The sequence below is a fragment of the Heliangelus exortis genome, chromosome 4 (assembly GCF_036169615.1).
Source record: "Heliangelus exortis chromosome 4, bHelExo1.hap1, whole genome shotgun sequence".
Taxonomy (NCBI): Eukaryota; Metazoa; Chordata; class Aves; order Apodiformes; family Trochilidae; genus Heliangelus; species Heliangelus exortis.
Window position 1 is genome coordinate 5,680,638 of NC_092425.1, and position 24,189 is coordinate 5,704,826.

The window sequence follows — 24,189 nt, forward strand, 5'->3', positions numbered from 1 at the left end:
GTGGTGTTGGGGGATTTGGTTTAGGGGGAAACTTGGGCAGAGTAGGGATGATGGTTGGGCTCGGTAATCCCAAGTCATTTCCAACCTGAAAGATTCTGTGATTCCATGTAAAGGTTTACTATCCCTGGGGTAAACTTCTAAGTTTGGGGTCTACGTTGGTCTCTGGGTTATCTCATATGTTGCACTGGGTTATCTCATTCACAAAACCATTCAGCTTGTTCTTGCCACAAGAAAAAAAACTTTCAGCTCACAAGCAAAGAGTATGTATTCTTACAAGACAGCTTGTAAGTTGCTCTGCAGTAGCTTAAATTACAACTTATTTTTACAGGGTTTTTTGCAGTATTTGCTGTTCTAGGATTTTTAACCCTATCCTGTGACTTGTCGCTTGAATTTCAAAGATGCAAAAAAGGTTTTGAAGCCAAGTTTTTTTTATTTTGTTGCTAGTTGATAAAACTGCTAAGAGTTTGACTTGGTTGATTTCTTTACAGAAAACTTATTGAGAGGTTGTGAACGAATCATCCCACTGTGCAGGAGCTTTAAGAATTTCAGGGGAAGCTGTCTGTCTAAGCAAGGAGTAGTAATGAACTTAAATGTAAAAAGAGCGCATAGAAGTAACAGAAGCAATGACAGACAAGACAGAAGATGCATAAAAGCATCCTTTGGGCAGTGGGGATGCTTTCAAGAAGGCCAAAACCTTGCTGCAGTGCAAGCTCAGAACACAAATGTTAACAAGAAGGGCTTTTGCAAGAATACCATATATATTTCAATGAAAACATGGGTCTGTTCCTGAATAGGGAGGCAACTTAGTAATGAATCATACAGGGGAGACTGAAGTACTTTGTATGGTTTTGGCCTCAGGAAAGCAGCTCAGAGAAGCTGAAGTGTTTTACTGCCCTCCTATTAGAAAACTTGGTATCAAATTCATCTGAATTCTCCTTGATTAAATGTCAGCCTGTTGATGTTTGGGTTGTGAACACAGGCTATTCCTTTTTCTTTATGCAACAGTTAAAGGCTGTTACAAGTTTGCTGTCCTTTGTGTTTGTAAATAAAGATCCTAAGCATGTTCATTCTTTTTAGGCCAGAAATTGCTTCTTTGCTGTCTAAGATTCCATAAACGATCAAGGCCCAGGTAGAAGTTGTGTCTAAAACTAGATGTAACATCCAGCTAAGCCTCAAGGGGACTAAATATAGCATAAGGATTACTCTGTGTTTTGAAGGCTACACGGCTTCATTTTTAAGCTCCTGTATGAAGCTTGTGCTTTTCTTGCAATAGCATTTTATTCTGTGCTATGATTTTGGTGTACTCTGTAATCTGAAAACCAGCAGCAGCTTAAAATCCATCTTGCTCTATTCCTTTTCCTACTGATTCCCAAAAATGCTTTAGAGGACTGTGAAGAAGAAAAAATGGGAGTATATTTAAGGAGACACTACCTTCTGAAGCTTTCAAGTTTTGCAAAATTGGGTGTTATTTCATGTACCTGATATTCTTTTAACTTCCCTGCCAATTTTGGTGTAAAATTTACTTTGTCTTGTGATTACTGACAATCTTTGGGAAGCAATAAAAATGTTTGAATGAGCAGAGTCAATGTTTTGGAAGGCAAAGTGAAACATAAAAATCCTTCTATTTTTAAGTGTAACTGAGTTGGCTTATATATTAAGAAAAAAGTTATCTACACAAGAAAAACCCCAGCCCTCAACATAAAGAGGCAAAGAACACTCTAATTTGAAGTTCTTGTTTAAACATGGTTACACAGCAAATAGTTAAAATGATATGAAATCAGTAATAGCTGCTAAAAGTGGATAATCTGTATGGAAAACTCCAGGTTTTGCGGTCTTCCTTGCTAATAACATTGTCTGAGAAGGTTAAAGAATGAACATTTTGTTACAGAGTAGGAAATTCATAGGATATCACATTGCTGGAAGGATGGGATGGTCATAAAATGTTGCTGGTTTTTTGTTTGTTTGTAGTTTTTGGGCTTTGTTTCTTTTTTTGGGGTTTTGTTTGTTTGTTCCTCTAAAAGACCTGATGAAAGTTGCTTCCTAAAGGCTTATTGGAACAAATTTCTGTTCTTGTTTGTTTGGGTTTTTTTAAATTTGTTTTTAAAACAATCTCATGCAGTGAATGGAATCTGCATTTGGAGTGAAGTGGAAGAAAACAACTGTCCCAGGACAGGGATTTTGATCCAAGCCTCATTTCATAATGGAATTTCTCCTCTTCTGAGAAATGGGTGGACATGCAAAACAGATGAGGAAATGTAAAACAGTTAAGATAACAATTAGTACTTCCATGGAGAGAAATGTTAGTAGGAGCATCTACATAATATTTTTGGTTTTCTTTTATTTTGTTCTCACATTCTGCTAGCATCTTCTCATTGACTTGTGTGGGTTCCATGTGTGATCTCAACACCTACCAGTTTGTTTTGTGATTTTTCCTTGGGTCTGAGGATGGCAAAAATACCACAAGGGGCATTTCTCAGTCTGGTCAGCACTTCAGGCCTGGGCAGGGCCATGCAGCTTGTAGCAAACAAAATTAATGCCTTGGCTCTCTTAGGGTCCTTTGTGGCATTTTGAGACCTAATTGTGGTTATTCCCAATGCACTTTAAATAGGGTGGGCAAGGAGAAAGAGAACTAAGGAGTGTGAGGCACCCAAATCCCCTCTGTCCTGTTTTTTGTGTTTGGTTTATGTTTTGCTTTTCTGTCCTTTGATTCTTAGGCTTTATTAAGGAAAAAAAAGCCCCATGCCTGGCTTTGCCAGACAAGGTAATTGCATCTCTTAAAGTACAGCTGTCTGCTGTGACTGGAAGGTTTCAAAACAACCTTTAATGTTATGCTACTGATAAAAATTTGTCAGGTGTGAATGGTTGATAAGCTGCTCTCTTATTTTCTTGTGGCATTTAAGACAGATGACTAGAAAAGATGGGTCTCTGCATTTCTCTTGCTTCTCCTCTGGAGTTTTCCTAAATCTTATCACATGATGACAGTGCCACTCCATTAGAGATGCATTTATCTCCCTTTTCCCTCCTTCAGTATTGTCTTTTGGACTTAAAAATCTATTAAATGCTGAATTTGTAACCTGTTTTAATAGCAGATGGCGAAAACCAAATAACTGTTAGCAGTGCTAAAATGAAACCTTTGCTAAATATATATATATATATACACACACTTATTTTTATTTTAAGGGGTGGGGTGGGTGGGATATGTTGACAGCTTGACACAGTCGTCTTAGAGGTCTTTTCCAACCATGACAATTCTGTGATTAAGTTCTGCAATTCCTGTCCAAGTTGCAGCCTCTCTTCTGTGGAATGCAGTTGAGCCATTGCAAGGGAATGGGTTTATCAGTGCTGTGTGACACACAGCTTGTTCTAAGAGTGGTCACTGAAAAGTAGATTAGGGTTAATGTGGCTTGTGTTCAAATGTGGGTGACTTCAGAAAAGTGCTTCTGGCAAAACTCAGGCTCTTGTGTAAACAGAGAGGTTGGTGAAGGCGGGAGGCTGCTTCTGTATAAACATTTTCTTGACACTTCTTTTGCAGTAGAAGAGCCTGATTGATGTTGGCTCTTGAGGTGAAACATTTTTCTTTCCATAAGGTATTTTTTTCTATGCAAAATGAATACCGGTAGCCTTATTCCACATCATTAAAAATAGCTGTCTTTCTACTATTTGAATGGTAACAATTTCTGTAGTTTTGTTGTAAGGTGTTCCTTTCTTAAGGGCATGGAAGGAATAGAGGAGGGGCTATTGGTCAAATGGTATCAGGTTTGATAACGTTACTGGAATTTTTTCCTTTTAATAATGAATAAAGAGTTTCTAATCAGAAACAGCTTTTCCACAGTTCACTATGTTTGTATATCCTGATTGTTGTGCATCCTCTGCCAGGAGAACTAGTGATTGCTATTTTTTTCCTCATTTTTTCAATGCTAAAAATTACAAAAATCAAAACCTTTTTTTTTTTTTTAATCTTTTTCTCAAGATATTGTATCTTGAGATAATAGATGGAGTGTCTTATGGGGACAGCCAGCTAAGCCAGCAGCCAAACCCAATCTCTCTTGGTCACTGGAAACCTTGTGGAGTGTGGGCTTTCTCCTTGTGCTGCTGCTTCCACATGGCTCATCAGAAGCTCTGTCTTTGTGTATGTCTGTGATGATGTTGGTTGAGAATGGAGGGGCTCATTTTAAAAAAATGGGGCTTATCAGTTTCTGCAGCACATCCTCAGAGATCTGCATCTTGCCAGGAGTTGTGTAGGAGAGGCAAGAGTAGGAGCACCAAATGAGTTGGTGAGAGACTACACTGACAGCGTAAAAAACTATGGGATAGATTTAGTGTCCTGCATTGTTATATAAACATTATGTGTATTTACTGTCATGGCAAGACAGGGAAGCAAACTCTTTCTTTAATTCAGGGCACATCACTTCAACATGTACATGGTTTTTCCTTCTTTTCCAGAGGAAAGAACTGGGAGTGCCAATTACTGAATTAACTGAAGGAGAGATGAGAAGCTGCTGGAGATGTCTCTCAGTTTTCATGCACACTGTTCCCATTTCACTTTTTAATGTCTTGAGGGTGGCTGCATTAGAATATAATTTCTGTGTGTATGCCACAAGCTGGGGAGACCTAAGTTTAACACACAAGAAGCTCATGAACACATGGTTACCCTAGTGAAAAAAACCTGACACCCTAAAAACTTCGTGTTGTGATCTTGATGCTTCTGTTTGTGTGGCTGCATTCAAATGGATACTCACTGGGGAGTCCCAACCCTGAAAATTCTGTGATTCTGTGATTTTATGCTAACAGGCCTAGCTATATACTAAGTGTTATGGTTTCGTGTGAAAAAATCGGTGAAAACTCATTTTTATTCCTGAGTACCGATGGGGCCCCTACAGGAGCTCTAATGCACACTGTAACTCATGCAGTTGGATGCTGTCAGTGTTGATACAACATTCCTAAGAAGACCCTACAACCATACTAGTGCTGACTATTTTAGACCTTTGTAGAGATATGGAATTGAGAGAAACCTATAGAAAGCACATAGAAACATACAGAAATTCTGTTCTTTCTGAGAATGTTTTATTAAATGTCAGAAAATCTGATTTTTCCTTTCTGTATATTCCACCAACATGCTTCCTTGCTGCCTGATGCATGGAATTCTAAGGATGTTGAGTTTCCAGCAAATAAATTATCAGTTTATAACAGATATTTCCTTTAGTCTTTAAGTATGTGTTTAGATTGTTCAGTTCCATCCCATCTGTATGCCCCATATGTTCAGCAGTCCTACTGTTCAGTTTGTTTGTGACCACCTCTCTGTTACATCAAGGAAAGGACATGAAGTACTAATGCAGGATTCTTGCTGATATCTTGCTGATAGTAGCCCACAACTATGGGGCTACTTTGTATGTGTGTGCATTGCTGAAGACCTTTTCTCTCACTATTTTACTTTATAGCCCAGTGCGGATTATTTGCAGTGTTTGTGCATCAGGGGAGGACGAAATTTAAAGGTTTCATCATTTTTCCTGAAGCTTCAGCTCAAATGAAGAAGTATCTAAAAATACCTTTTACCTGGAAAAAGATGTGCAGGATTATTTGCAGTGTTTGTGCATCAGGGGAGGACCACATTTAAAGGTCTCATCATTTTTCCTGAAGCTTCAGCTCAAATGAAGTAGTATCTAAAAATACGCACGTACAATTAAAGAGAAATAATTCAGGCTCTAAAATGTTTCTTGCATCCTTGTAGTAGATGAGCTACAGCACAGGGGAGTGGGGAAAGCTGAATTGTTTTTAAATGTCAGAGAACTGGTGGAGTGACTGCATCAGCAGATAAGGGAATAGCTATGGATGTCCTCTCTCTGACCTTCTGCCAGGCTTTTGACCCAGCCCCACACAGCATCCTTCTTTCTGAATTGGATAAATATGGATTTGATGGCTGCTTGGTGGGTAAGGAATTAGTTGGATCATATCCTGGGTAGCAGTCAGGGGAGGAGATTCTCTCCTCCTCCACTCTGGGGTGACACACCCAGGGTCCTGTGTCCCCCTCTGGGGTGGGTGCACAAAAAAGGTACCAAATGAGTGCAGAAGAAAGCCCTGAGGATGAGCAGTGCTGGAGCTGGGAGAGCTGGGGGTGTTCAGCTTGGAGGATGAATAGAAGGACTCTGGGAAATCTTATTGCAGCCTGGCCATAGGAGAGATGGGGATAAACATCGTATCTGGGCCTGGAATGATAGGGAAAGGGATAAAGGATGTAAATGGATAGAGGGCAGACTTAGAGTAGGTAGTAGGGAAAAATTTGATTGAGACACTGGAACAGGTTGGAACAGGTTGTCCCAAGAGGTGGTAGAGACCCCATCCCTGGAAACCTTCAACTTTGGGTGTGGAAACTTACCCAGTATTTATAATAATTATATTTATTTTTAATATTTATTATTTTAATACTTATTAATATTTATTTTAATATTTATTTTAATACTTTTGTTATTTTAATACTTATTTTAATAACTATTTAAATAATTATTTTAATGTTTATTTTATTTATTTTTAGTATTTATTTTTAATACTTTAATATATATTTAATTTAATATTTATTTTAGTACTATTCTAATATTACTTTTGTTAACGTTTAATATTTACTTTAGCACTATTTTAATATTTTTGTTAATATTTAATATTTATTTTAATTTTAATATTTAATTTTAATTTCTATTTTTATATTAAAAGTATTAAAATATAGAATTCAAAACTTTCATACTTTCTATTTTCTATTTATTTATTTTCTATTTATTTTCTATTTATTTTCTATTTATTTTCTATTTATTTTCTATTTATTTTCTATTTATTTTCTATTTATTTTCTATTTATTTTCTATTTATTTTCTATTTTCTATTTATTTTCTATTTTCTATTTATTTTCTATTTTCTATTTATTTTCTATTTTCTATTTATTTTCTATTTTCTATTTATTTTCTATTTTCTATTTATTTTCTATTTATTTATTTTCTATTTATTTATTTTCTATTTATTTATTTTCTATTTATTTATTTTCTATTTATTTATTTTCTATTTATTTATTTTCTATTTATTTATTTTCTATTTATTTATTTTCTATTTATTTATTTTCTATTTATTTATTTTCTATTTATTTATTTTCTATTTATTTATTTTCTATTTATTTATTTTCTATTTATTTATTTTCTATTTATTTATTTTCTATTTATTTATTTTCTATTTATTTATTTTCTATTTATTTATTTTCTATTTTTAATTTTTTCTGGCCTTCACTTATGATTAAAGGCTGCTTTGTATTTCTCTCATACCTTGTAACTTCACATGAACCTCAGAGCCCCTCAGCAGCCCCACGCTCAGTGCTGGCAGTTCCAGGGGCGCTGCCATTTTTCGTCCTGTCCCAGGGCTCCTCTTCCAGACACATTCTCGCCTCTCCGCCCGGCAAAGCAAGAAAAAAGATTGGGATCCAGCTCCGGATCTCTCCCTCCTGGAGCAAAAAGCTCCAAGGCCATTTCCAGTGAAGCTGAATCCCCCGGGATGGGGTTGGGGACGTGTGGCAGTGTCACACCTCAGCTCTGCGGTCCCGTTGGCCTTCAGGAAGCCATTTACCTCAGATACCACGGGGCAGCCGCTGTGAGAAGGCCCAGACCCCACGTCTAAGCCTTCTTGTTAATACTTAAGAAAACTTTTTAATGCTTCAGAAAGAGTTCACCATGGTCACCCAGCAGTGCAGGTCTGTCACACCACGGTGCTAAATCCCACAATTCCAAATTTTAGAATCCTCTAGGTTCTGTTTTACTGCTGGCACTCAAATGCTAAGTGCTTTCTTTTATTCTCTTTTATAACGATATTCGACTCTGGGCATGGAAACTTACCCAGTATTCATGTTTATATGATTAAAAGGAGGCTTTGTATTGCTTGTATACCTTTTGCCTTGAAACCCTTCTGGGGCTAAGCAGAAAGGAAGAAAATACTTCTGTACAAGGAGGAGTTGCAGTTGGGGGATTAAGGTAAAATGATGGGTGAACGCAAGAGGGTAAGCAGGAGGGTTTTTTGTTTTTTTTAATACGGGGTCCTGTTTAGAAACTGAGATGTGACATGAAGGCTTTATTTGTAAGGTCATACTGGTGTGTTAAAGTCTTTCTTAAAAATGAGGTACTGTCCTCCTTGGTAGTTACTATCTCCAAGTAAATAAGGTGAAACTTTAAAAGCAGCTGCTGTGCTTTTACAGATAAAGGAAAAAGTGTGATCATCTGGTTGGCGCATGGTCTTTCTTGCAAGTCATCTTCACAAGACCAGAATCCCCCCTTCATCCTCTTGGTAATCTGTAACTGCAAGAGCACAGATGCAGCAGAAGGATCTTAGTGAGGCAGAGTCACTTGCTTTTTATAGCTTTTCGATTTGGGAGCCATCTGTCTGTACTACAACTACCATTTCCATACCCTAGAACCGCCTAGAAGTGGCAATAAAATCAGGAATAAGCTTGCACTTAGCACGTGAACATTTTATATGATCTGGGTGTTTTTGCTCACTGTTGGTCAAACTGAAATTTTATGAGGAGATCAGGCTTTGTTGCAGTGAACTGGAAATCTCCAATATACTTCTGTTTCTTTCATGCATTGATTAAAATAAGTTTAATACCCTCAAATTATATTGCAGCTGTAGCATTGTGTGTAATCTCTCTAGCACAAGTCCAGTTTTCACTCTGAGGACAGTCAGACATTGGCATGGTCTCCCAGGGGAAGTGGTGGATTCACCCACTTTGGAAAAAGCTTTAAGCCTCAGCTCAATGGGATGATGGAACAGATATAAATAATAACATTAGAAGGGTTGGACCAGGTGATCCTTGAGGTCCCTTCTAATCTGACATTCTCTGATTTTCAAGCTATGATTTTTACAGACGTGTTACTAGTTTCTTTGTAAAAGGCTTTTGACATCTTACCGTGGGGAATGCCTAAAAAAGAAACGGGAATGAACATTTTGTGAAGGTAAGAGGTAATAAAGCTGTTGTAGAATTTGTTGGGAAAAGTTCTGCGTTCACCTGTAGGCTAGGGGTGTATTCACTGCTTGCTCTCTATTCACACATTTTTCTGTGTGGGTTGTTTTGGTTTGATTTTTTAAATTTAAAAAATATTTTTAAAAAAATGTTTTTATTTTTATTTTATTGTTTAAGTAGGAGAGCTGGATGAAGCTGTTTGCCTGGAGTTTGTCTGTAAAGCTGGTGGTATTCACATAATATGCCTCTCTCTGCAGACTGGTTCAGTTGTTTCATGCATCTTTATGCATTTCATAGAATCATAGAATCATAGAATTAGCCGGGTTGGAAGGGACCTCAGAGATCATCTAGTCCAACCCTTGACCCACTGGAGCAGTTGCTAGACCATGGCACTGAGTGCCACATCCAGTCTTTTTTTAAATGTCTCCAGGGACGGAGAATCTACCACCTCACCGGGCAGTCCATTCCATAGCCTAATCACCCTCTCCGTGAAGAAATTCTTTCTAATATCTAATCTAAACCTCCCCTGGCGCAACTTAAGATTGTGTCCTCTTGTCTTGTTGGAGGTCATCTGTGAAAAGAGTCCAGCTCCCACCTCGCTACATCCTCCTTTCAGGTAGTTGTAGACAGCAATGAGGTCTCCCCTGAGCCTCCTCTTCTTCAGGCTGAACAGCCCCAGCTCTCTCAGCCTCTCCCCATAGGGCCTGTGCTCGAGTCCCTTCACCAGCCTGGTTGCCCTCCTTTGGACTTGTTCCAGGGCCTCTACATCCTTCTTAAACTGAGGGGCCCAGAACTGGACACAGTACTCGAGGTGTGGCCTCACCAGCGCTGAGTACAGGGGAAGAATCACCTCCCTGGACCTGCTGGTGACGCTGTTTCTGATACAGGCCAGGATGCCATTGGCCTTCTTGGCCACCTGGGCACACTGCTGGCTCATGTTCAGTTTCTTGTTAATGCAGACTCCCAGGTCCCTTTCTGCCTGGCTGCTCTCCAGCCACTCTGTCCCCAGCCTGTAGCGCTGCATGGGGTTGTTGTGGCCAAAGTGCAGGACCCGGCACTTGGCCTTGTTGAACCTCATCCCGTTGGAATCGGCCCAGCTCTCCAGTCTGTCCAGGTCCCTCTGCAGAGCCCTCCTGCCTTCGAGTTGGTCTACACTTCCCCCCAGCTTCTCTTCAAAGTGAAGAGGGTTGATCTCAGAGTAGGGTTCATTGAAAGGGTCTGAGATGTGGCAGCTCGTGTAGCTGAGATAAAAGATTTTGGGACTCCCTGTCTGTATGCTCTGAGCACAGTTAGGATCTGAGACTGCTTTCCAAGAAGGAAATTCTGAACAGAGTCTCATGCTGTGTTGACATCTCACCTGTTGGTGTTTCCTGGCTCTGCACTCTTTATGTTCTCAGCTACTCAAATCAATAGTGTAGGCAATGTAATTGCCCATTTGTTACTGAGGAAAAAGAAGAGCTCAGGTCCTATCAAGTGTCTGATTTAGATGTTACAACTTGTAGTAGCTGCAATAAGCAAGCATTTCTGTCACAGCTGCATGATGAGAATTTCACGTATGCTGTTCTGTGGTTTTCTGTCTGTGCTTTATTTATTTTTTTTTTCCTTTCCTGCTTTTAATGGAACAGTACCTTCAGAAAAAGAACATAAAGAAGAGTCATGGTAGGGCTGCACCTAAATAGCCTGAAGCTCAGGTAGGGTGATTTGGGACAAATGAGAGATACAGCAGTGGGAAGAAGGGAGCCAAAGGAGGTCTTGTTGCTCCCTGGGGTAAGAAGCTGCTAGCACTATGCAGCAAGGCAAACCTGGAAAATGACTCATTTGCAATACTGCTTCCATACACTTTGTTTCACTCCAGCTTGAAGCAGAACATGCTTTCTTTGCCTTCATTATTTTTCTTACAGGCCAGAATAAGACGTGTTAAGTCTTTGCATTGTCAGATTGGCTGAGGGAAATTGTTAGGGAACTGGTACAGGACATGGAATTCGGATTTACTTTGCCTTTTTTTTTTTCTTTTCAATTCGTATTTTCACTTTGCACTTTGGTGCTGCTTATGGTTGTGTGTTAAGCCCACACTGTTTTCAGACACTGCTACAGCACCACTTACATAATTTTTGGATGGTTTTAAAAATAGAAACTGACTTCAGGCAGAGGAGCTGCAGTGGAGAGGATAGAGGTAGAGATGAAATGGTATTGATGAGGAGAGCAGGGCTGGATAGGAAAAGTAGAGGGACATGGACCACTTAATGTTGTTCAGTAGTGAAGGCAGGGAAAAACCCATGGATAGTGGAACTACAATGGAGACTGTAAGGAAGAGTAGAAGAGAAAGGATAAGATCTGTGCAAGATGAATGTTCCAAAGTGACAGTGAATGGTGGTGGTACTTCAGCTCTCTAGGCTTTTAAAATATTTCTGTGGGGCATAGACCCTTCAAGCTCTTTTTTTTTGTTGTTGTTGTTGTATGAGGAAAAGGGTACTGGTTTTAGGAAATTAGATGACACAGAAACAAAACCTTTAACCTCTCAGGAGCTTTTATTGAAGAATTTTACAAAGTGACTGCTATGTATAAGTTTTGTGTGCTTTAAAAAAACAATTGCTGCAAATACTTTCTTTAGACAGCAGGACCTGAGTTTGGAGAGCCTCATTGTGGACTTGGAAGGAGTTAAATTTATTTTATCTAGGCTTGAGGGGAGTAATTGTTCAAAAGTTGGAACAGGGGAAATAGGTTCTAATTCATCTTCCTTTTTCTATTTTCCAGTATATCAGTTTCTGTGGACAAGAGGAGAGAGACTTTAGGGACTCTTGCTCCAAGCTGATTGGCAGTGCTTACAATTGCACCACCAGAAAGCAATAAAATAAATACATAGAGCAACAGTAACAGAAAGCAGATGTCTTGCTTTTGTAATTAAAGAACTGGAGAGGGCAGTAAGAATTATTATGGCAACTGACTGTGCATTTGAGGGGGGAGGGTATATAGATTGTATTGTTTACTTGTCAGACAAAATGGAAAACTCTGGTGAAATTGAAAGATACATTAGCAACCACAGTACCTTGCTTTGAAAATTAGGGTCATACTTGATTGATTTTTCACTAGAAGGCATCATGCTAAGAGTCCTGCAAGGTAGATCTGACAGCTTTTCTCATTGTGTTCTCAGGTCTGCTTTTATACTTTGCATGACTGTATAAAATTGGTTGCGTCTCTCATTCAGCTGAGCAAGATGTGTGGGAACCACTACCTTATTTCTTCCATGTCTGTGCATTTTATATTAGTAGGGAAAGGTATTTCTGAGAAAGTTATCTTTGAAATATAGTTTTAATTTTTTTTAAAAGCTGCACATAAAATGGAAATAGATTTGATGTCTTTTAGTCTGCTTGCTATCACCTACTCAGCATCTCCACTCACTGACTGTAGTCCATGGTGTTTTCCTGTTGGTGATGTCTCAAGGGAAACAAGCAATGAGCTTTAGGAGAGTGCTTTCTTTAAGTGTTGGCATAAATACGTAAATGTGCATGTATGCTCAGAGCAGTTTTCCTTGTCCCATGGCTACTACATAAATTTAGCCACATGAAAATGAAATGCTGCAGCCTTTGGTGTTTAGAATGGAAAAGTTATTGGAACTGGGGTGACTGAAAGAAGGAACGGGGCAAACTTCAGGTATCATCTCTTTCTGTGATACCTGTCCAGGTGAAAAATGGAGAATTGGGAGAATGTCCTAGTTGTTTTGTTGAAAGAATGCAAGCTGACATATTGAAGCAGGGTAGTCATCAGTGGCATAAAGGGAAGAAGAAAACTGTGAAACTTGCAATTTCTGTTTTGGTGCCCTTTCTTTTTAAGGGCTCCTTAAAAAAAACCCAACAAAACCAAAACCAAAATCCTTTGTGCTCTGAGGCAGACACTTAAGTTCCTTTTTGCCCTGGCTTAAAAAGCAAAAAGGCTGATTTGCCATAAAATACTTTCAAGAAAGGAGTATTCTGACTTTGAAATATCTCTGGAGTGAGTCTGAGCACGGAGTGCTGCAGAGGAAGTGGCTTCAGGAAAAATGATTCCCTGGGATTGAGAGTAGAAACTTGTAAGTGCTGCTTTCTATTTATATAGAAAGCTCAGGGGTCCTGTGTTTTCTTGATTGGATTTCAGGATGTGAAATGTTACACTTCATGTTGTCCCCAGCACTGCTGTGCTTGTCACTAAAACACTCTCTTGCGTTCCCAAGCTGTGCTCATATTCTCTTCGCTAACACCATGTGCAGGGTTCTTGTGGCAGTTCAAAGTGAGGGCAGGTGAGAGGTTTTCACACTGCCTAAATACAGGGTTCATAAAAAAACCCAAGTGGTTCTGAACTTGGACAATTTTGACATGCTGCTTTTTGCTACTCTCTTCCTTTTGTTGCAGTGAAGATGAGGTTGGGTGGGTGCCCTGATTTCCTTCTCACACATGAGCACACACTGGTTTATGCATGTGGCACATCAAGCATCTTTGTCCTGCTTGGCCCACAGGTGTCAGATGCTTCTGATCCAGTTCTGATCAGTTCTGATCCATTTTACAGTTAGGCTGAATGGTCTTACTCGATGTCTGTGGAGAACTGAGACTGTTTTTCTCGGTGCAGTGTTTTGTAGATAATGAGAAATTTCAACCTTTTATTACTCGTTGGAATAATTTAATGGATGTAAATGCAATTTTCCACACTTAACTGAGATGATGTGTTTGCCATCTTGCCCTCTCTCTCTCATCACATATTGCTGATGTGAAAAGATTTTTTTCTGGTTTCAAGCAAGTAGAACGACTGCCTTGGAGAGAGATCAGTAGTCTGCAAAATAAACAGGATGTGTGTCCTGTCTTACTTCTGGTTCTAACAGCAGAAATATAGAGGGAGTTTTGCTAAGCACTTCCAACTTTTTTTTAGGCTTTGCAGGAGTTTCTTTCATAATATTCAAGAAAATCCAAGGTTAATCCTTGTGAGAGGTGTAAGGCTCCTCACAAACGTCTGTTTTCTGAGTAATCTGGAGATTACTCTGGGGGCATTTCTGTATTGCTTCACCTCCTTAGGCTGTGTTTGTGCCAGGGTGGGCATTTCTAAGGTATGGTTATAGGAGGTTGTGTTGGTGGTCTGCCTAGTTCAGTATTTTGTCTCAAGTAATGCAAGTAGAGTTTGGCTGAGGAAAGTTGTTTAAGCAACATAAGTGTGCATACAGTGATTTTTTTCTAATTAAAATCTCCCAATGAGCAACAATTTTTTTAGGTTTTTTTCTTCATTCTTTTCAGTTTGACAATCTCAGTTTTTTTGGTGTTTCAGCTTAGCACAATACAGGCTCCTTACCCAGTATGTAAAATGAGGTAAGCTCAGTCTGGCTTGAGACCTGTGTAGTCTTCTCTAAGTCTTCTGCAACCCCTGAGGTAATCTTATCCATAAATCCTAACTTCTGGTGAAGAACCAGGACACTTGACTGGATTAAATTTAATAAAGCTAGTGGATCTGAGCCAGACTTGCAGCTGATTTGTATGGCTGTTAAGATACATTTTATCTGATCAAATTCTTTCAGTCTAGCTTTAATGCTTATTCTGTTCAAGATAATATTAAGTTATTAGCAAAAAATGATGTATTGTACCTCTCCATAAATAATAATTTGCTGCTTCCAAATTCAGCTGATGGATTTTAATAACATAGCTTTTTATTTCTCACTCCTCCTCCTTCATCCTTGGTGCTTTTGGCTGTGTAAGAAAGGAGCCTGGCTCAAGTTTCAAATAATCAGTGCAGTCAGGAGAGTTTCACTCACTCTTCTGGGAAGTTTTATAACCACAGAAAAAAAGCAGTCTCAATACCAGTCAGATAAACCTTTTTGACTTGTGGTGTGTCACAGGAGGGGGTACTGACATTCTCAAATCCATCTCTTGTCCTTCACAGACAGTTAAGACTGCTGAAATAAGACTTTCTTTATCAGCACTTGTATTTTTCCAGCTAGGAAGAATTTGCATTTATCTTGTATTAATATATTAACCAAACCTATGGCAGTTCCCTTTGAAGAATATTGTAGTGTGGTGGTGTTTAAATTTACAGTCATGATTCTTCAAGTCAAAAGGAGCATCTCATTTCTTGTTGGTATAAATGGACTTCTGGGTGAGAGCTGGCTGGGTGTAGTATGCATGGTCCTTTGGTCAGCTGGAAAACCACAGTTTGAGGAGAGAAGCATTGGGTTTTAGGGAATTTTAGGATATTGTGGTGTGCATATTCCACTTGATAGTGAGCTATGCTTTACAGATATTCTTGTATAATATTCTTGTATAAATCTAAAATTGCCACTTTAGAAAATAAGTGCATATAAAGAAGAATGAATCTTATTTTTGAAGCTGTCGAAGTATCTTCTGGGAAAGATTAAGCTGTTATTCCTGCCTCTTCCCACTTCTAAACAGAAAACCACTTCTGTTTTGCGAAAGAAAAATCATTAGGATGCTTTGCTTTTTTCACAAATCATAATAGAAAGCAGACTGTGTGCCAAAATAAATCTGTACACTGCAGCATGGAGAAAACACAAAGAAAATCAGAACTGAAAGTTTGAGCTACATTTCATTACATGCCCTGAAACTAGAGTGAATATAGTTTCCTTTTTAGCCAGGACTTCCATTTTAAAAAACAATGGAAGTTGGACAGCTGAACATTTAGAGATGTGCTTAGACAACTACTATTTGTTTTAAAATATTTTGCATGATTTGTTCTGTATCTTACCACATTCACAGTGGTGATTTTGGGAGACAGAGTGCTTATTCTGCCTGTTCTGTTCATGTCACTGCTACTTGATGTGGGTTTTGCCTGGAAACCCTGTAGTATTTGGAGGGAGGATGATGCACTCTAAATTATTCAATGGAATGGATACAGGGATACAACTACAGGGATAGAACAACCACAGGTGCTTGTCTGTTTTGCATCATGGGGGAAAGACTGTCTTTTGAGCTCAGTGCATCTAAATCTCTTGGAGGAGAAAGGGACTGTGACTTTGTGAAATACAGAAGCACTCAGTATTAGGTTATAAAGTGTTGGTTTCAGAGATTGTAAAAGTTCTTACTCTTTTAGATTGTTTTTTTCTCTCCAAGAGGTCATGGCTTATATTACTTTTAAACAGCTTTCTGTGACTCTGTGAACAGCACTGCTAAAACTGATAATACTTGTGTATTTAGGACTTTGTTGTAATGCATTTGTATTATTCATATGTTTGAAATTCTTCCAGTTACAATGGTTGAGTAGTAAATAATTACAAACATATTTTAAAATTCTCAGTAAGCCCCTGCAGCCCTGATAAAATTTATTATCCAACAGGAGGATGTGTCAGTATGTATGCTTAAAAAAGAAAAAAAAATACATTTATAGTTTCTGCTCTGATATATTTTTCTTCTTCCTTTAGTTCCTTGGCATAGCATTTCTTGGGATTGGACTGTGGGCATGGAATGAAAAGGTAAGTTGACTATAGCACCAAACTCCATATTTTCTCTCCTTTTCTGATGAAATATTGGAGCATAATATGCTGCACATTTTATGTATGCACACAAAGTTTCTACTGAAAAAAAATGAAAAACTTCTCTTGTCAAATAAAACCTTGGCTCATCTCACACTTGAACATGAAATAACCTTTTTAATCCATGCACACTCCAACTGGAACTCAGATACTGGAATACTCTACAGAAGGCAGTACTGGCAGTGTCTCTGCCCAAGAATGGAGAGGGAGGGTACATGCTTTCCAGGGCAATCCTGACAATAAGCTTCTTCAGGTTTGCAGTAACATAGCACACTAATTGTTCTTCCTCCCACACAAAAAAAAAAGCAACTGATGATGAAAATAACCAAAAAGGCCAAACAAAACCAAGATGAACTCCAAAACTCAAGCCAAACCTGAGACAGAATAACTGTTGTTTTCTCTTGTGCAAATGAAACTGTCCACTGGAATGGGATCTGTTGCAAGGCTGTTAAATCAGCTTGGAAATGGGAAGAAAGGGGGGGTGGGGAAACAAAAAACATTTGTGAACCAGAGTCTAATTTTCAGTTTGCTGCAGAATTTGGGAAGATGAAATATGAAGACATAATATACAAAACAAGCTCCAATTAAAACCAATTTCCTTTTCTTCTTTGTTCAGAAGATTGAAAATAATAAAACTTGGCTGATAACAATGGTGCTATGAGATTCAGTTACATAATTTTTTTTTTCTTCTTTTAACGGAAAACATTAAGTAAGTTAGGAATTGATGATGTTCACTTAACGCATAATTACTAGCACTTGCAGCAGAACAAATAACACATTGGAAGCACTGGAGTTTTGCCACTAAAAAACTCAGGACAAATGTTGCTGGTTCAGAAGTGAGTTGTTAACTTAGATTCTTGTTTCTCTGTGCATGTGCCTTGGATGTAGATAAATACAAATGGTAATGGGGTAGTATTAAACTCATACTGTTTACACCCATGTGTTTGTTTACATATGATACTCATGTTGAATGGCCTGAGTAGTCTTGGAAAAAGGTGCTGTGATTTTATTTGAGTCAGCCAAGATGTAAAAACATGTTTCATTTAATTCTCTGAGAATACTACGGAGCTTATACCTGTCTGTAGCCATAGAGATTAACTTTGTTCAGAGTGGCTTTCTGGAAGAAAGTAGGTAACATTTCAGTAGGTAACATAAATGATTCCTCTTTAGGTATCAGGTAAAAGGACAACAGCTGTTGTGTTTGAAGTCTAAAATATGCCAGTCCTACAGCTTGAGAGTGTTATGGTTCCTCAGGTTTTACATATTTTCTATATGGGTCTTCAAAAGGACTTATCTACTCTAAACTGATCTGGTGGTGGGGATGATTTTGGTTTACTTCTGTCTTGAATCATGTGGCTTAAGTTCAGCACTGTTGTATTAGAACCCTGGCCATCAACTTGAATACACTGCTGCTGCTTCAAAAAAAATTAAGATAAAAGAGAGATTGTGCCAGGCCACCTTAAACATGATGGTTTAAAGAAATAATTCACATTTCACAGGAGTTCCTGTAAAAAGTTGTTTGCTGCTGGCTAAAAATAGTTTGGGCTAGATTTGGTGGCTAGTTTATCTTTTTTGCCAAGTTGGCTTGAATTCTTCTTTTTAAACTTTGTTGTAAACTGGGAGAAGAAAAAAAAAAAAAAAGCAGCACACTCTACAGTCTCATGACCTTCCTTACAGGCTCTACAGGGAGGCAAAAGAGCTCATTTGTCAAAAAGGCAATAGAATTGGCTTGACAGCCAGTCAGCCAGCCCTGAACAAAAACTGGGCAATTAGCATTCTGAGTCATGAACCTAAAAGAGAGCTGGGGGGGGCAGGGTGGGGGCAATGGACTCTGAGGATGAATAAAGCAATCTATACATGGACACATTATAGGGCTCACAATCTCCCAGTGTTTTCAGGCTTTCTAAACTTGAGCTTGGACCATAAAAAAGTTCATCCATTGCAGCTGATTTCTACACCCCTGCCCTCCCACCCCAGCCCAACAATGACATGAATATTGTTAGCTTGCACTGGTTTTGTGAAAAATGCTTATATTTCTCTGGTTCTTTTAACCACATGAAGTAATTTCTTTTGTTGATGTTTTCAAAATGAACTAGACTTGTACAAAATGTCTTGTTTCCTGCCTGGGTTGTATGTAATAAATAATGTGGTCTTAAGGCTCATTGGGAGTGTTCATGGTATGGTGCCAGCAGGTACTTGGGAAAATAACTTCCTCCTGGTTGTCTCACTACCTGTGAGAGATTTCAGTTCAAGAGAAGTGAGCCTAAGTGATGAATTGCAGCTATGTCTTCCAACACCTGTAGGACTGTGGTTTTGAAGTACACTTAAAGTAGGAGGGAGCAAAGGTAGAGATACTGAAGGGAAAAAAAATATGGGCAAAAAATGTGGGGAAAAAGATACAAAGATCCTTGCAAAATTTGTCCAATAGAATTAGTTCATGTGTAAGATTAACTGAAATTAAGAAGAAAAAAGGTTTATTATGAGCCTAAGTTTTGTTCCTAGGCTTTTCTTGTTAAGTTGGTGTAACTAGAAGACATTCCAGCTCGGCAGTCAAGTTGTACACAGTTTGGAGTAGCTTTATGGTATCTCTGTGTCTGTCAGTGTAGTACATGGTGATTTAAGCCTGCTTTGGTGTTCTGGAATCTCTATATAGAAACAGTCCCAGTTTATCAGACCAAGTCTGTCTCTCCTTGCCCCCAAATGAAAACTAAGGGTGTTTCCAGAAAAAGTTCTGGCTGCTTTCACTGACTCAATGAGTGGCAGCATCAAGAGGGAATGATGCATTAGTCACTCCACAGTTGTTGTGCATACGTGTCTGTCACATAATTCTTCTAAAACCAGTTGCCAACAAGGAAACTCTTGGCATGTCCTGTGGTTTCTTATGTGCTGAAGGATACCCAAAGCATATATCTTGCTTTTACGCTAGTCCTGTGTCTGTGTGAATTTCACAATAATGGAGAAGAGAGAGAGGAATAATAATACCATTGCATTAAATTTTAATTTCATTATTTAAAGATGCATTACCTAAAAAGGCTCTTAAATAATTTTACTAGTGTTCCAACACCTAGGAACCATTAATTCTGGAAAATGTTAAAGTCTGTATCTTGGATATATTTATGCTAGTTATTTACCTAGTGAACTCTGCTTCCTCATGACAAGAAAACTAGTTGTTCTTCACTAGGGCACTTGAAAAATAAGGTTCTGCTGCTGTGGGAAATGCAAAACCAACAAAAATCAAGAAAATTTGTAAACATCCCCCACCAGTTTCTTGCTTGCAGAAACAGAATTCTGGAGTGGAATTAATTTGGCATGTCTCAATGACTATTGTTTTGTTCCCCATGCTCATTCAGATGAAAAGCATGGAGAAACTGCATAGATTTTATGACTAACAAAGAGACATTTTTATATGCATATTTTCATGCATCTGAAAATAAATACTTCGCTCCCATGTGTTCTTGTTTGCCAGTGATTCTAAGTCTTGAAGGTGAGCTTGTGAAAAGGCTTATCAATCCTGTTTGCAAAGAAGAAATGTTTCAGAAGATCTTGTGTTGCTGGATCTTTTTCTGACCATCTGCTTTCTGCAGGAGAGGAGGTTTTGTTGCTGTCATGGAGCAAATAGGGAAAAAAAAAAAAAGGCAGCTGATTTCTCCCATCCTACTGGTGTTTGGTTTCTTCTTTTTACTTTCTAATGGCCCTCTGTGGTGTTTCTTTAACACAGGGGCTGTTGTGTTGAGTCCTATTCTTTGACATACACTCTGTGGGCCAAATTCCATATCCTTTCACAGGGTATCACATCTTTTTTCCACAAGATAATGATTCTTCTGAGTTGTCTCTGACCTGAGATACCTCGAATTTTCATCACTGGGCCAGCTTTTCAAAATTGTTGCTGCTTAGAGTGCTTTCACTTGCTGCCATTCTCTCTTACCCTGCAGTGTGCCACTGTGCCTGTGAAATAAGAGAAACAAAGGTTTGGCAGACTTGTGGAAACACATCTGAGACCTGAAGGTGGCTGTAGATTATCTACACTAATCACAAACACAGGCTGGTTAATGCACTTGTGATTTCCTTTTATTTCGCCTCATTGGGAATCAGGAATGATCAGATTGCATAGATGTGCCAATGTTGGGACACTTCTCCAGCCAAAATGTTTGTGTTGGCATCCATATATTCTGGGAAAAATAAAGCAACTTCCTGGGTTCAGCATGCAAAGGCTGCATCTGCTGAGTGCAAGTAGTGTAGAGCAATAGGAGAGGAGATGGTGTTGAAGACCCCACTTACACACTCCACAGGTTTTGAAAAGCTTGAGTTTTCTTCAGCCCAGTCCTGGTGTGAACTTGTGGGCTGAATGCCTGCTAGTAATTGGAGCATGAGTTATGTTTCAGGGGCACATCTTCATCTGAAACTAATCCAGTTTGTGTGCTTTGGGACTCTTTCCTGGTGTGAACCAAAGCGTAGCTGGGGTGTGATCCCTTTAAATGAACTTCAGGAGCTGACCTGAAATGCTGATTGAGATGTGCACCAGTGGTGGAAGGTGGAGTCAGAGATTTTTTTATTTTTTTTTTTTCCTCTGGAAAGTGGTACAAATTGTCCTGGTGACCTGGAAGAGTACAAGATGGAGAAGGGATGAGGGATACACCCTCACTGATTTTCTAAGTGACTTCTAAGTCTCTTCTTTACTCCTTATTGATGAAATAAAGGCAACTAATGGTGCAGCTATAAAATCAGGAGGGGCCTTATCAAGTTACTGTCTTAAATACCAGCATTTTTCTTATGCCTTTTTCTCCCTTGAGCTATGCAAAAGGTACAGCTTTTAGGCTGGAGGGCTCTGGCCATGGAAAAAAAACCTGAAATGACAACAGAGCATCTGTCACTGGATTCAGGCATCTCTAACAGTTTCTCTGCCTGTGCCCAGGTACCTCTAAGAGGCCACTGCAATTCTGCAGGAACTTCTGGCCAGCCTGGCTGGGTTGTCTCATGTTTCTTGATGTGGCAGAAGGAACAACCAACACCTCCCCAGCTCTTTTGTTGAAGAAAAGAGCAGTTCCTACTGTTTCACTTGACTTCCTCTCCTGAATTTGGAGTGGGGTAGGAATATGAGATCAGTTTTTCCTGCTCCATGCCTATATTGTATCTTAATGACTGAAGTGTGGTACAAATCACAAATAAAGGAACTTCTCTTGCAACTTCAGCATTACTGATTTTAGCTCAGTTATGGATGATGCTTTTTTTGCTTCGTGATCCAAATAACTTTTGATTTGTGGTGAATTAAAAGGTTAAATAATAACCCAGACACTATAATGTAGAGCAGGGATTGAGGGTGGGGGAACAGAGCAAACAGATGAGCTGGAGATCAGCCAGGGAACATGTCCTGCTGGCTCTCCTTGTGGGACTATAGCAGAGCCCTGGATTGATGCAGTTGTGAGAAGTAGTTAAGAGGATGTTGCTTTGCACAAACGAAATGTTTATTGCCAAATAAAATTACACAGATGCCTGAACTACCAAGAAACTGATGTCAGTGTGCCATGGTTTAGCTGTTTGGGAGGGCCACAAACCTAATGGCAGGTTTCATCTCTATCCCCCCCCAAGAAAGGGAAGATAAAAGAGGAATAAAGGCTGGAGGCCTTATGTTGGAAACTGAAAACAATTGGATACAGATGTTACTAATAAAAGGGAAAGGTAATAACATAAAGGGTAAAGTAACAAACACACACACAGCCTGGTAGCAGGTGGCAAGCTGGTGGTACCAAACAGCACAGATTCCCCCTTTACAGGGAGAAAAAAAGAGGGAGGAGCTGCAGGCTTTCTGATTTTCCATAGAGTATGGCAGAAAATGGGAGGGAATAGATCCTTTCTCTTTTCATTCCACCCCTCTCAGAGTCCCAAAGCCCTCTTTCTTTAGTTCCTCATGTTCAAATGGTGACAGTGTGTAACCCAGAAAAATAACTATGCTTCCAAAATGAGACAGTGGGTTTAGGAAAAAAAGTATTCCTCCTTTCAGGTGCTGAAGCTTCAGTAGTGCTTGCAGCTATTTAACAGTAAAGATTGGAGTACTGCAGTAGTGTTGCTTGGAAAAACAGTTTGCAGTTCTATGAAGCATGACTTGAATAGATTACAGGTGGCTTGTTTGGGTCATGGTTTGATGGAAGAGATCAGTCAGGAAACAGACACCATATATGCTGAAAGAGGCTGATCAGGCTGAGGATTTGGAACATATTGCTGGAGGATGCAGTGTTAGAATATGAGATTCCTGATCCTCTGCTCAGGTACCTCTGGAAGCATTCTCTTCTGTTTTTGGCTAAAGATGGGATGGAGACAGAATTGGTCACTACCAGGTGTTTGTACAGCTCTGTCAAACTTTCCCTAGAAGTAGCCATTGAAGACAGAAAATGTTGAGTACTGTGACAGCAGGCTGAATAACCTGGTAGCAGGCATTCTAGAGACTTGCGGTGGGTAGGAAAAGCATGTGCCTATAGGATTTCATGTTTAGTTCTTCTTAATGGGATAAAGTGAGATAGTATTCCCTGCTGCCTGAAGAAAAATAAGCTTTACGTTGAAATGTTGCTCTTTAGGGAGCTTATTTGTAAGTCTCCAGGAAAAAATAAGGCTGGAAAATTGCATTTCAACAGTGAGCAGCAGTCTTCTATCAGACTACCTCCATGCATCTCTGACTGGAACTATAGAGCATTATTTGTTTGTCAATCTTGCTGTTAGCTTTTGGGGGGTTTTTTGTTGTGGTGTTTTTTTTTTTGTTTTTTTTTTCTCCAGAGTCTCTCTGAAGATTGTCTGTTGTGAGGAGCCTGTTCAGAATACTGACAACTTGGGGTTCATATCTAAAGATCACACAGACTACAAACTAGAATTATGTAGTGTATGCCGTGTGCTGTTGGGATATATTATTGGGGGTTTATCAAAGCTGGGATTATGCTTGTCACATGTGGACTAGAAAAAGGTGCACAGTAAAGTGCTTTCCAGGCAAACAATGTCAGATAAAGCTTGCTTTACTTCTTCTATTACTTCTATTTCAGTAGTTCATAACTAACTTGAGGTTTTGAAGCCTGTAGGAGGCTGTTATTGGATGACTGACTTTTGTCAGCCAAGTGGCTGACATGTGGCATGTCAGAGTGCTAAGAGCTTAATAGTGCTGGAAAATCAGGTAAGGTGGGAAAGAACATGATAGGAAAAGCAATATACATCTGATTAACTAACTCCTGTCATCAGCTTTAATTAAAGTGTGACAAATGCCAAGTGGTATATTTCCTCTCAGTAACACTTCTTGGTATTCTGACCAACTTCTCTAAGAGCACTGTCTGCAAATGTGAGCTGCATTTCACTTGGATTTCTTCTTTCAGTTGAATTTTACTACTTCATATAGAAAGGACTTGATTAAATGTAGAAATAAGTCTGCTGGGGGCTTTTTGATTGTTTTGCTTACTTTTTAAATTTTTTTTTAAAAATAAAATAATTATAATACAAAGGCAACCTCTTTTCTCCAGTGACTGTTTCTCACCCTACTACACTCCAGTCCAGAAGTTGATTTAAGTGTTGATTTATTTGTCTTTAGACAAATCGGTGTTTAGTTCAGACTGGTTTGTACCATGTCATTACTAGTTAGGAAACAAGGATGTGCCAACTGGTCTGCAATACTGGCTCTTGTGTTATATCATGCTTTATATCTTTTTTTAAAAATGAAAAACAGTAAGACTATT

General features: G+C 38.9%; 1 protein-coding gene across 4 annotated transcripts in view; it reads left to right on the forward strand.

The window, feature by feature from the left end:
- Window positions 1-24,189, forward strand: part of TSPAN5 (tetraspanin 5) — a 66,460-nt gene that overhangs the window by 27,163 nt on the left and 15,108 nt on the right. For all 4 annotated transcript variants that reach the window (XR_011725680.1, XR_011725679.1, XR_011725681.1 and 1 more), the window contains exon 2: window positions 16,373-16,423. Coding sequence is in view for 1 of the 4 variants with exons in the window: in XM_071742797.1 (XP_071598898.1) it covers window positions 16,373-16,423 (51 nt within the window). In the remaining 3 variants the exon portion in view is untranslated. The remainder of the gene's footprint in view (window positions 1-16,372; window positions 16,424-24,189) is intronic.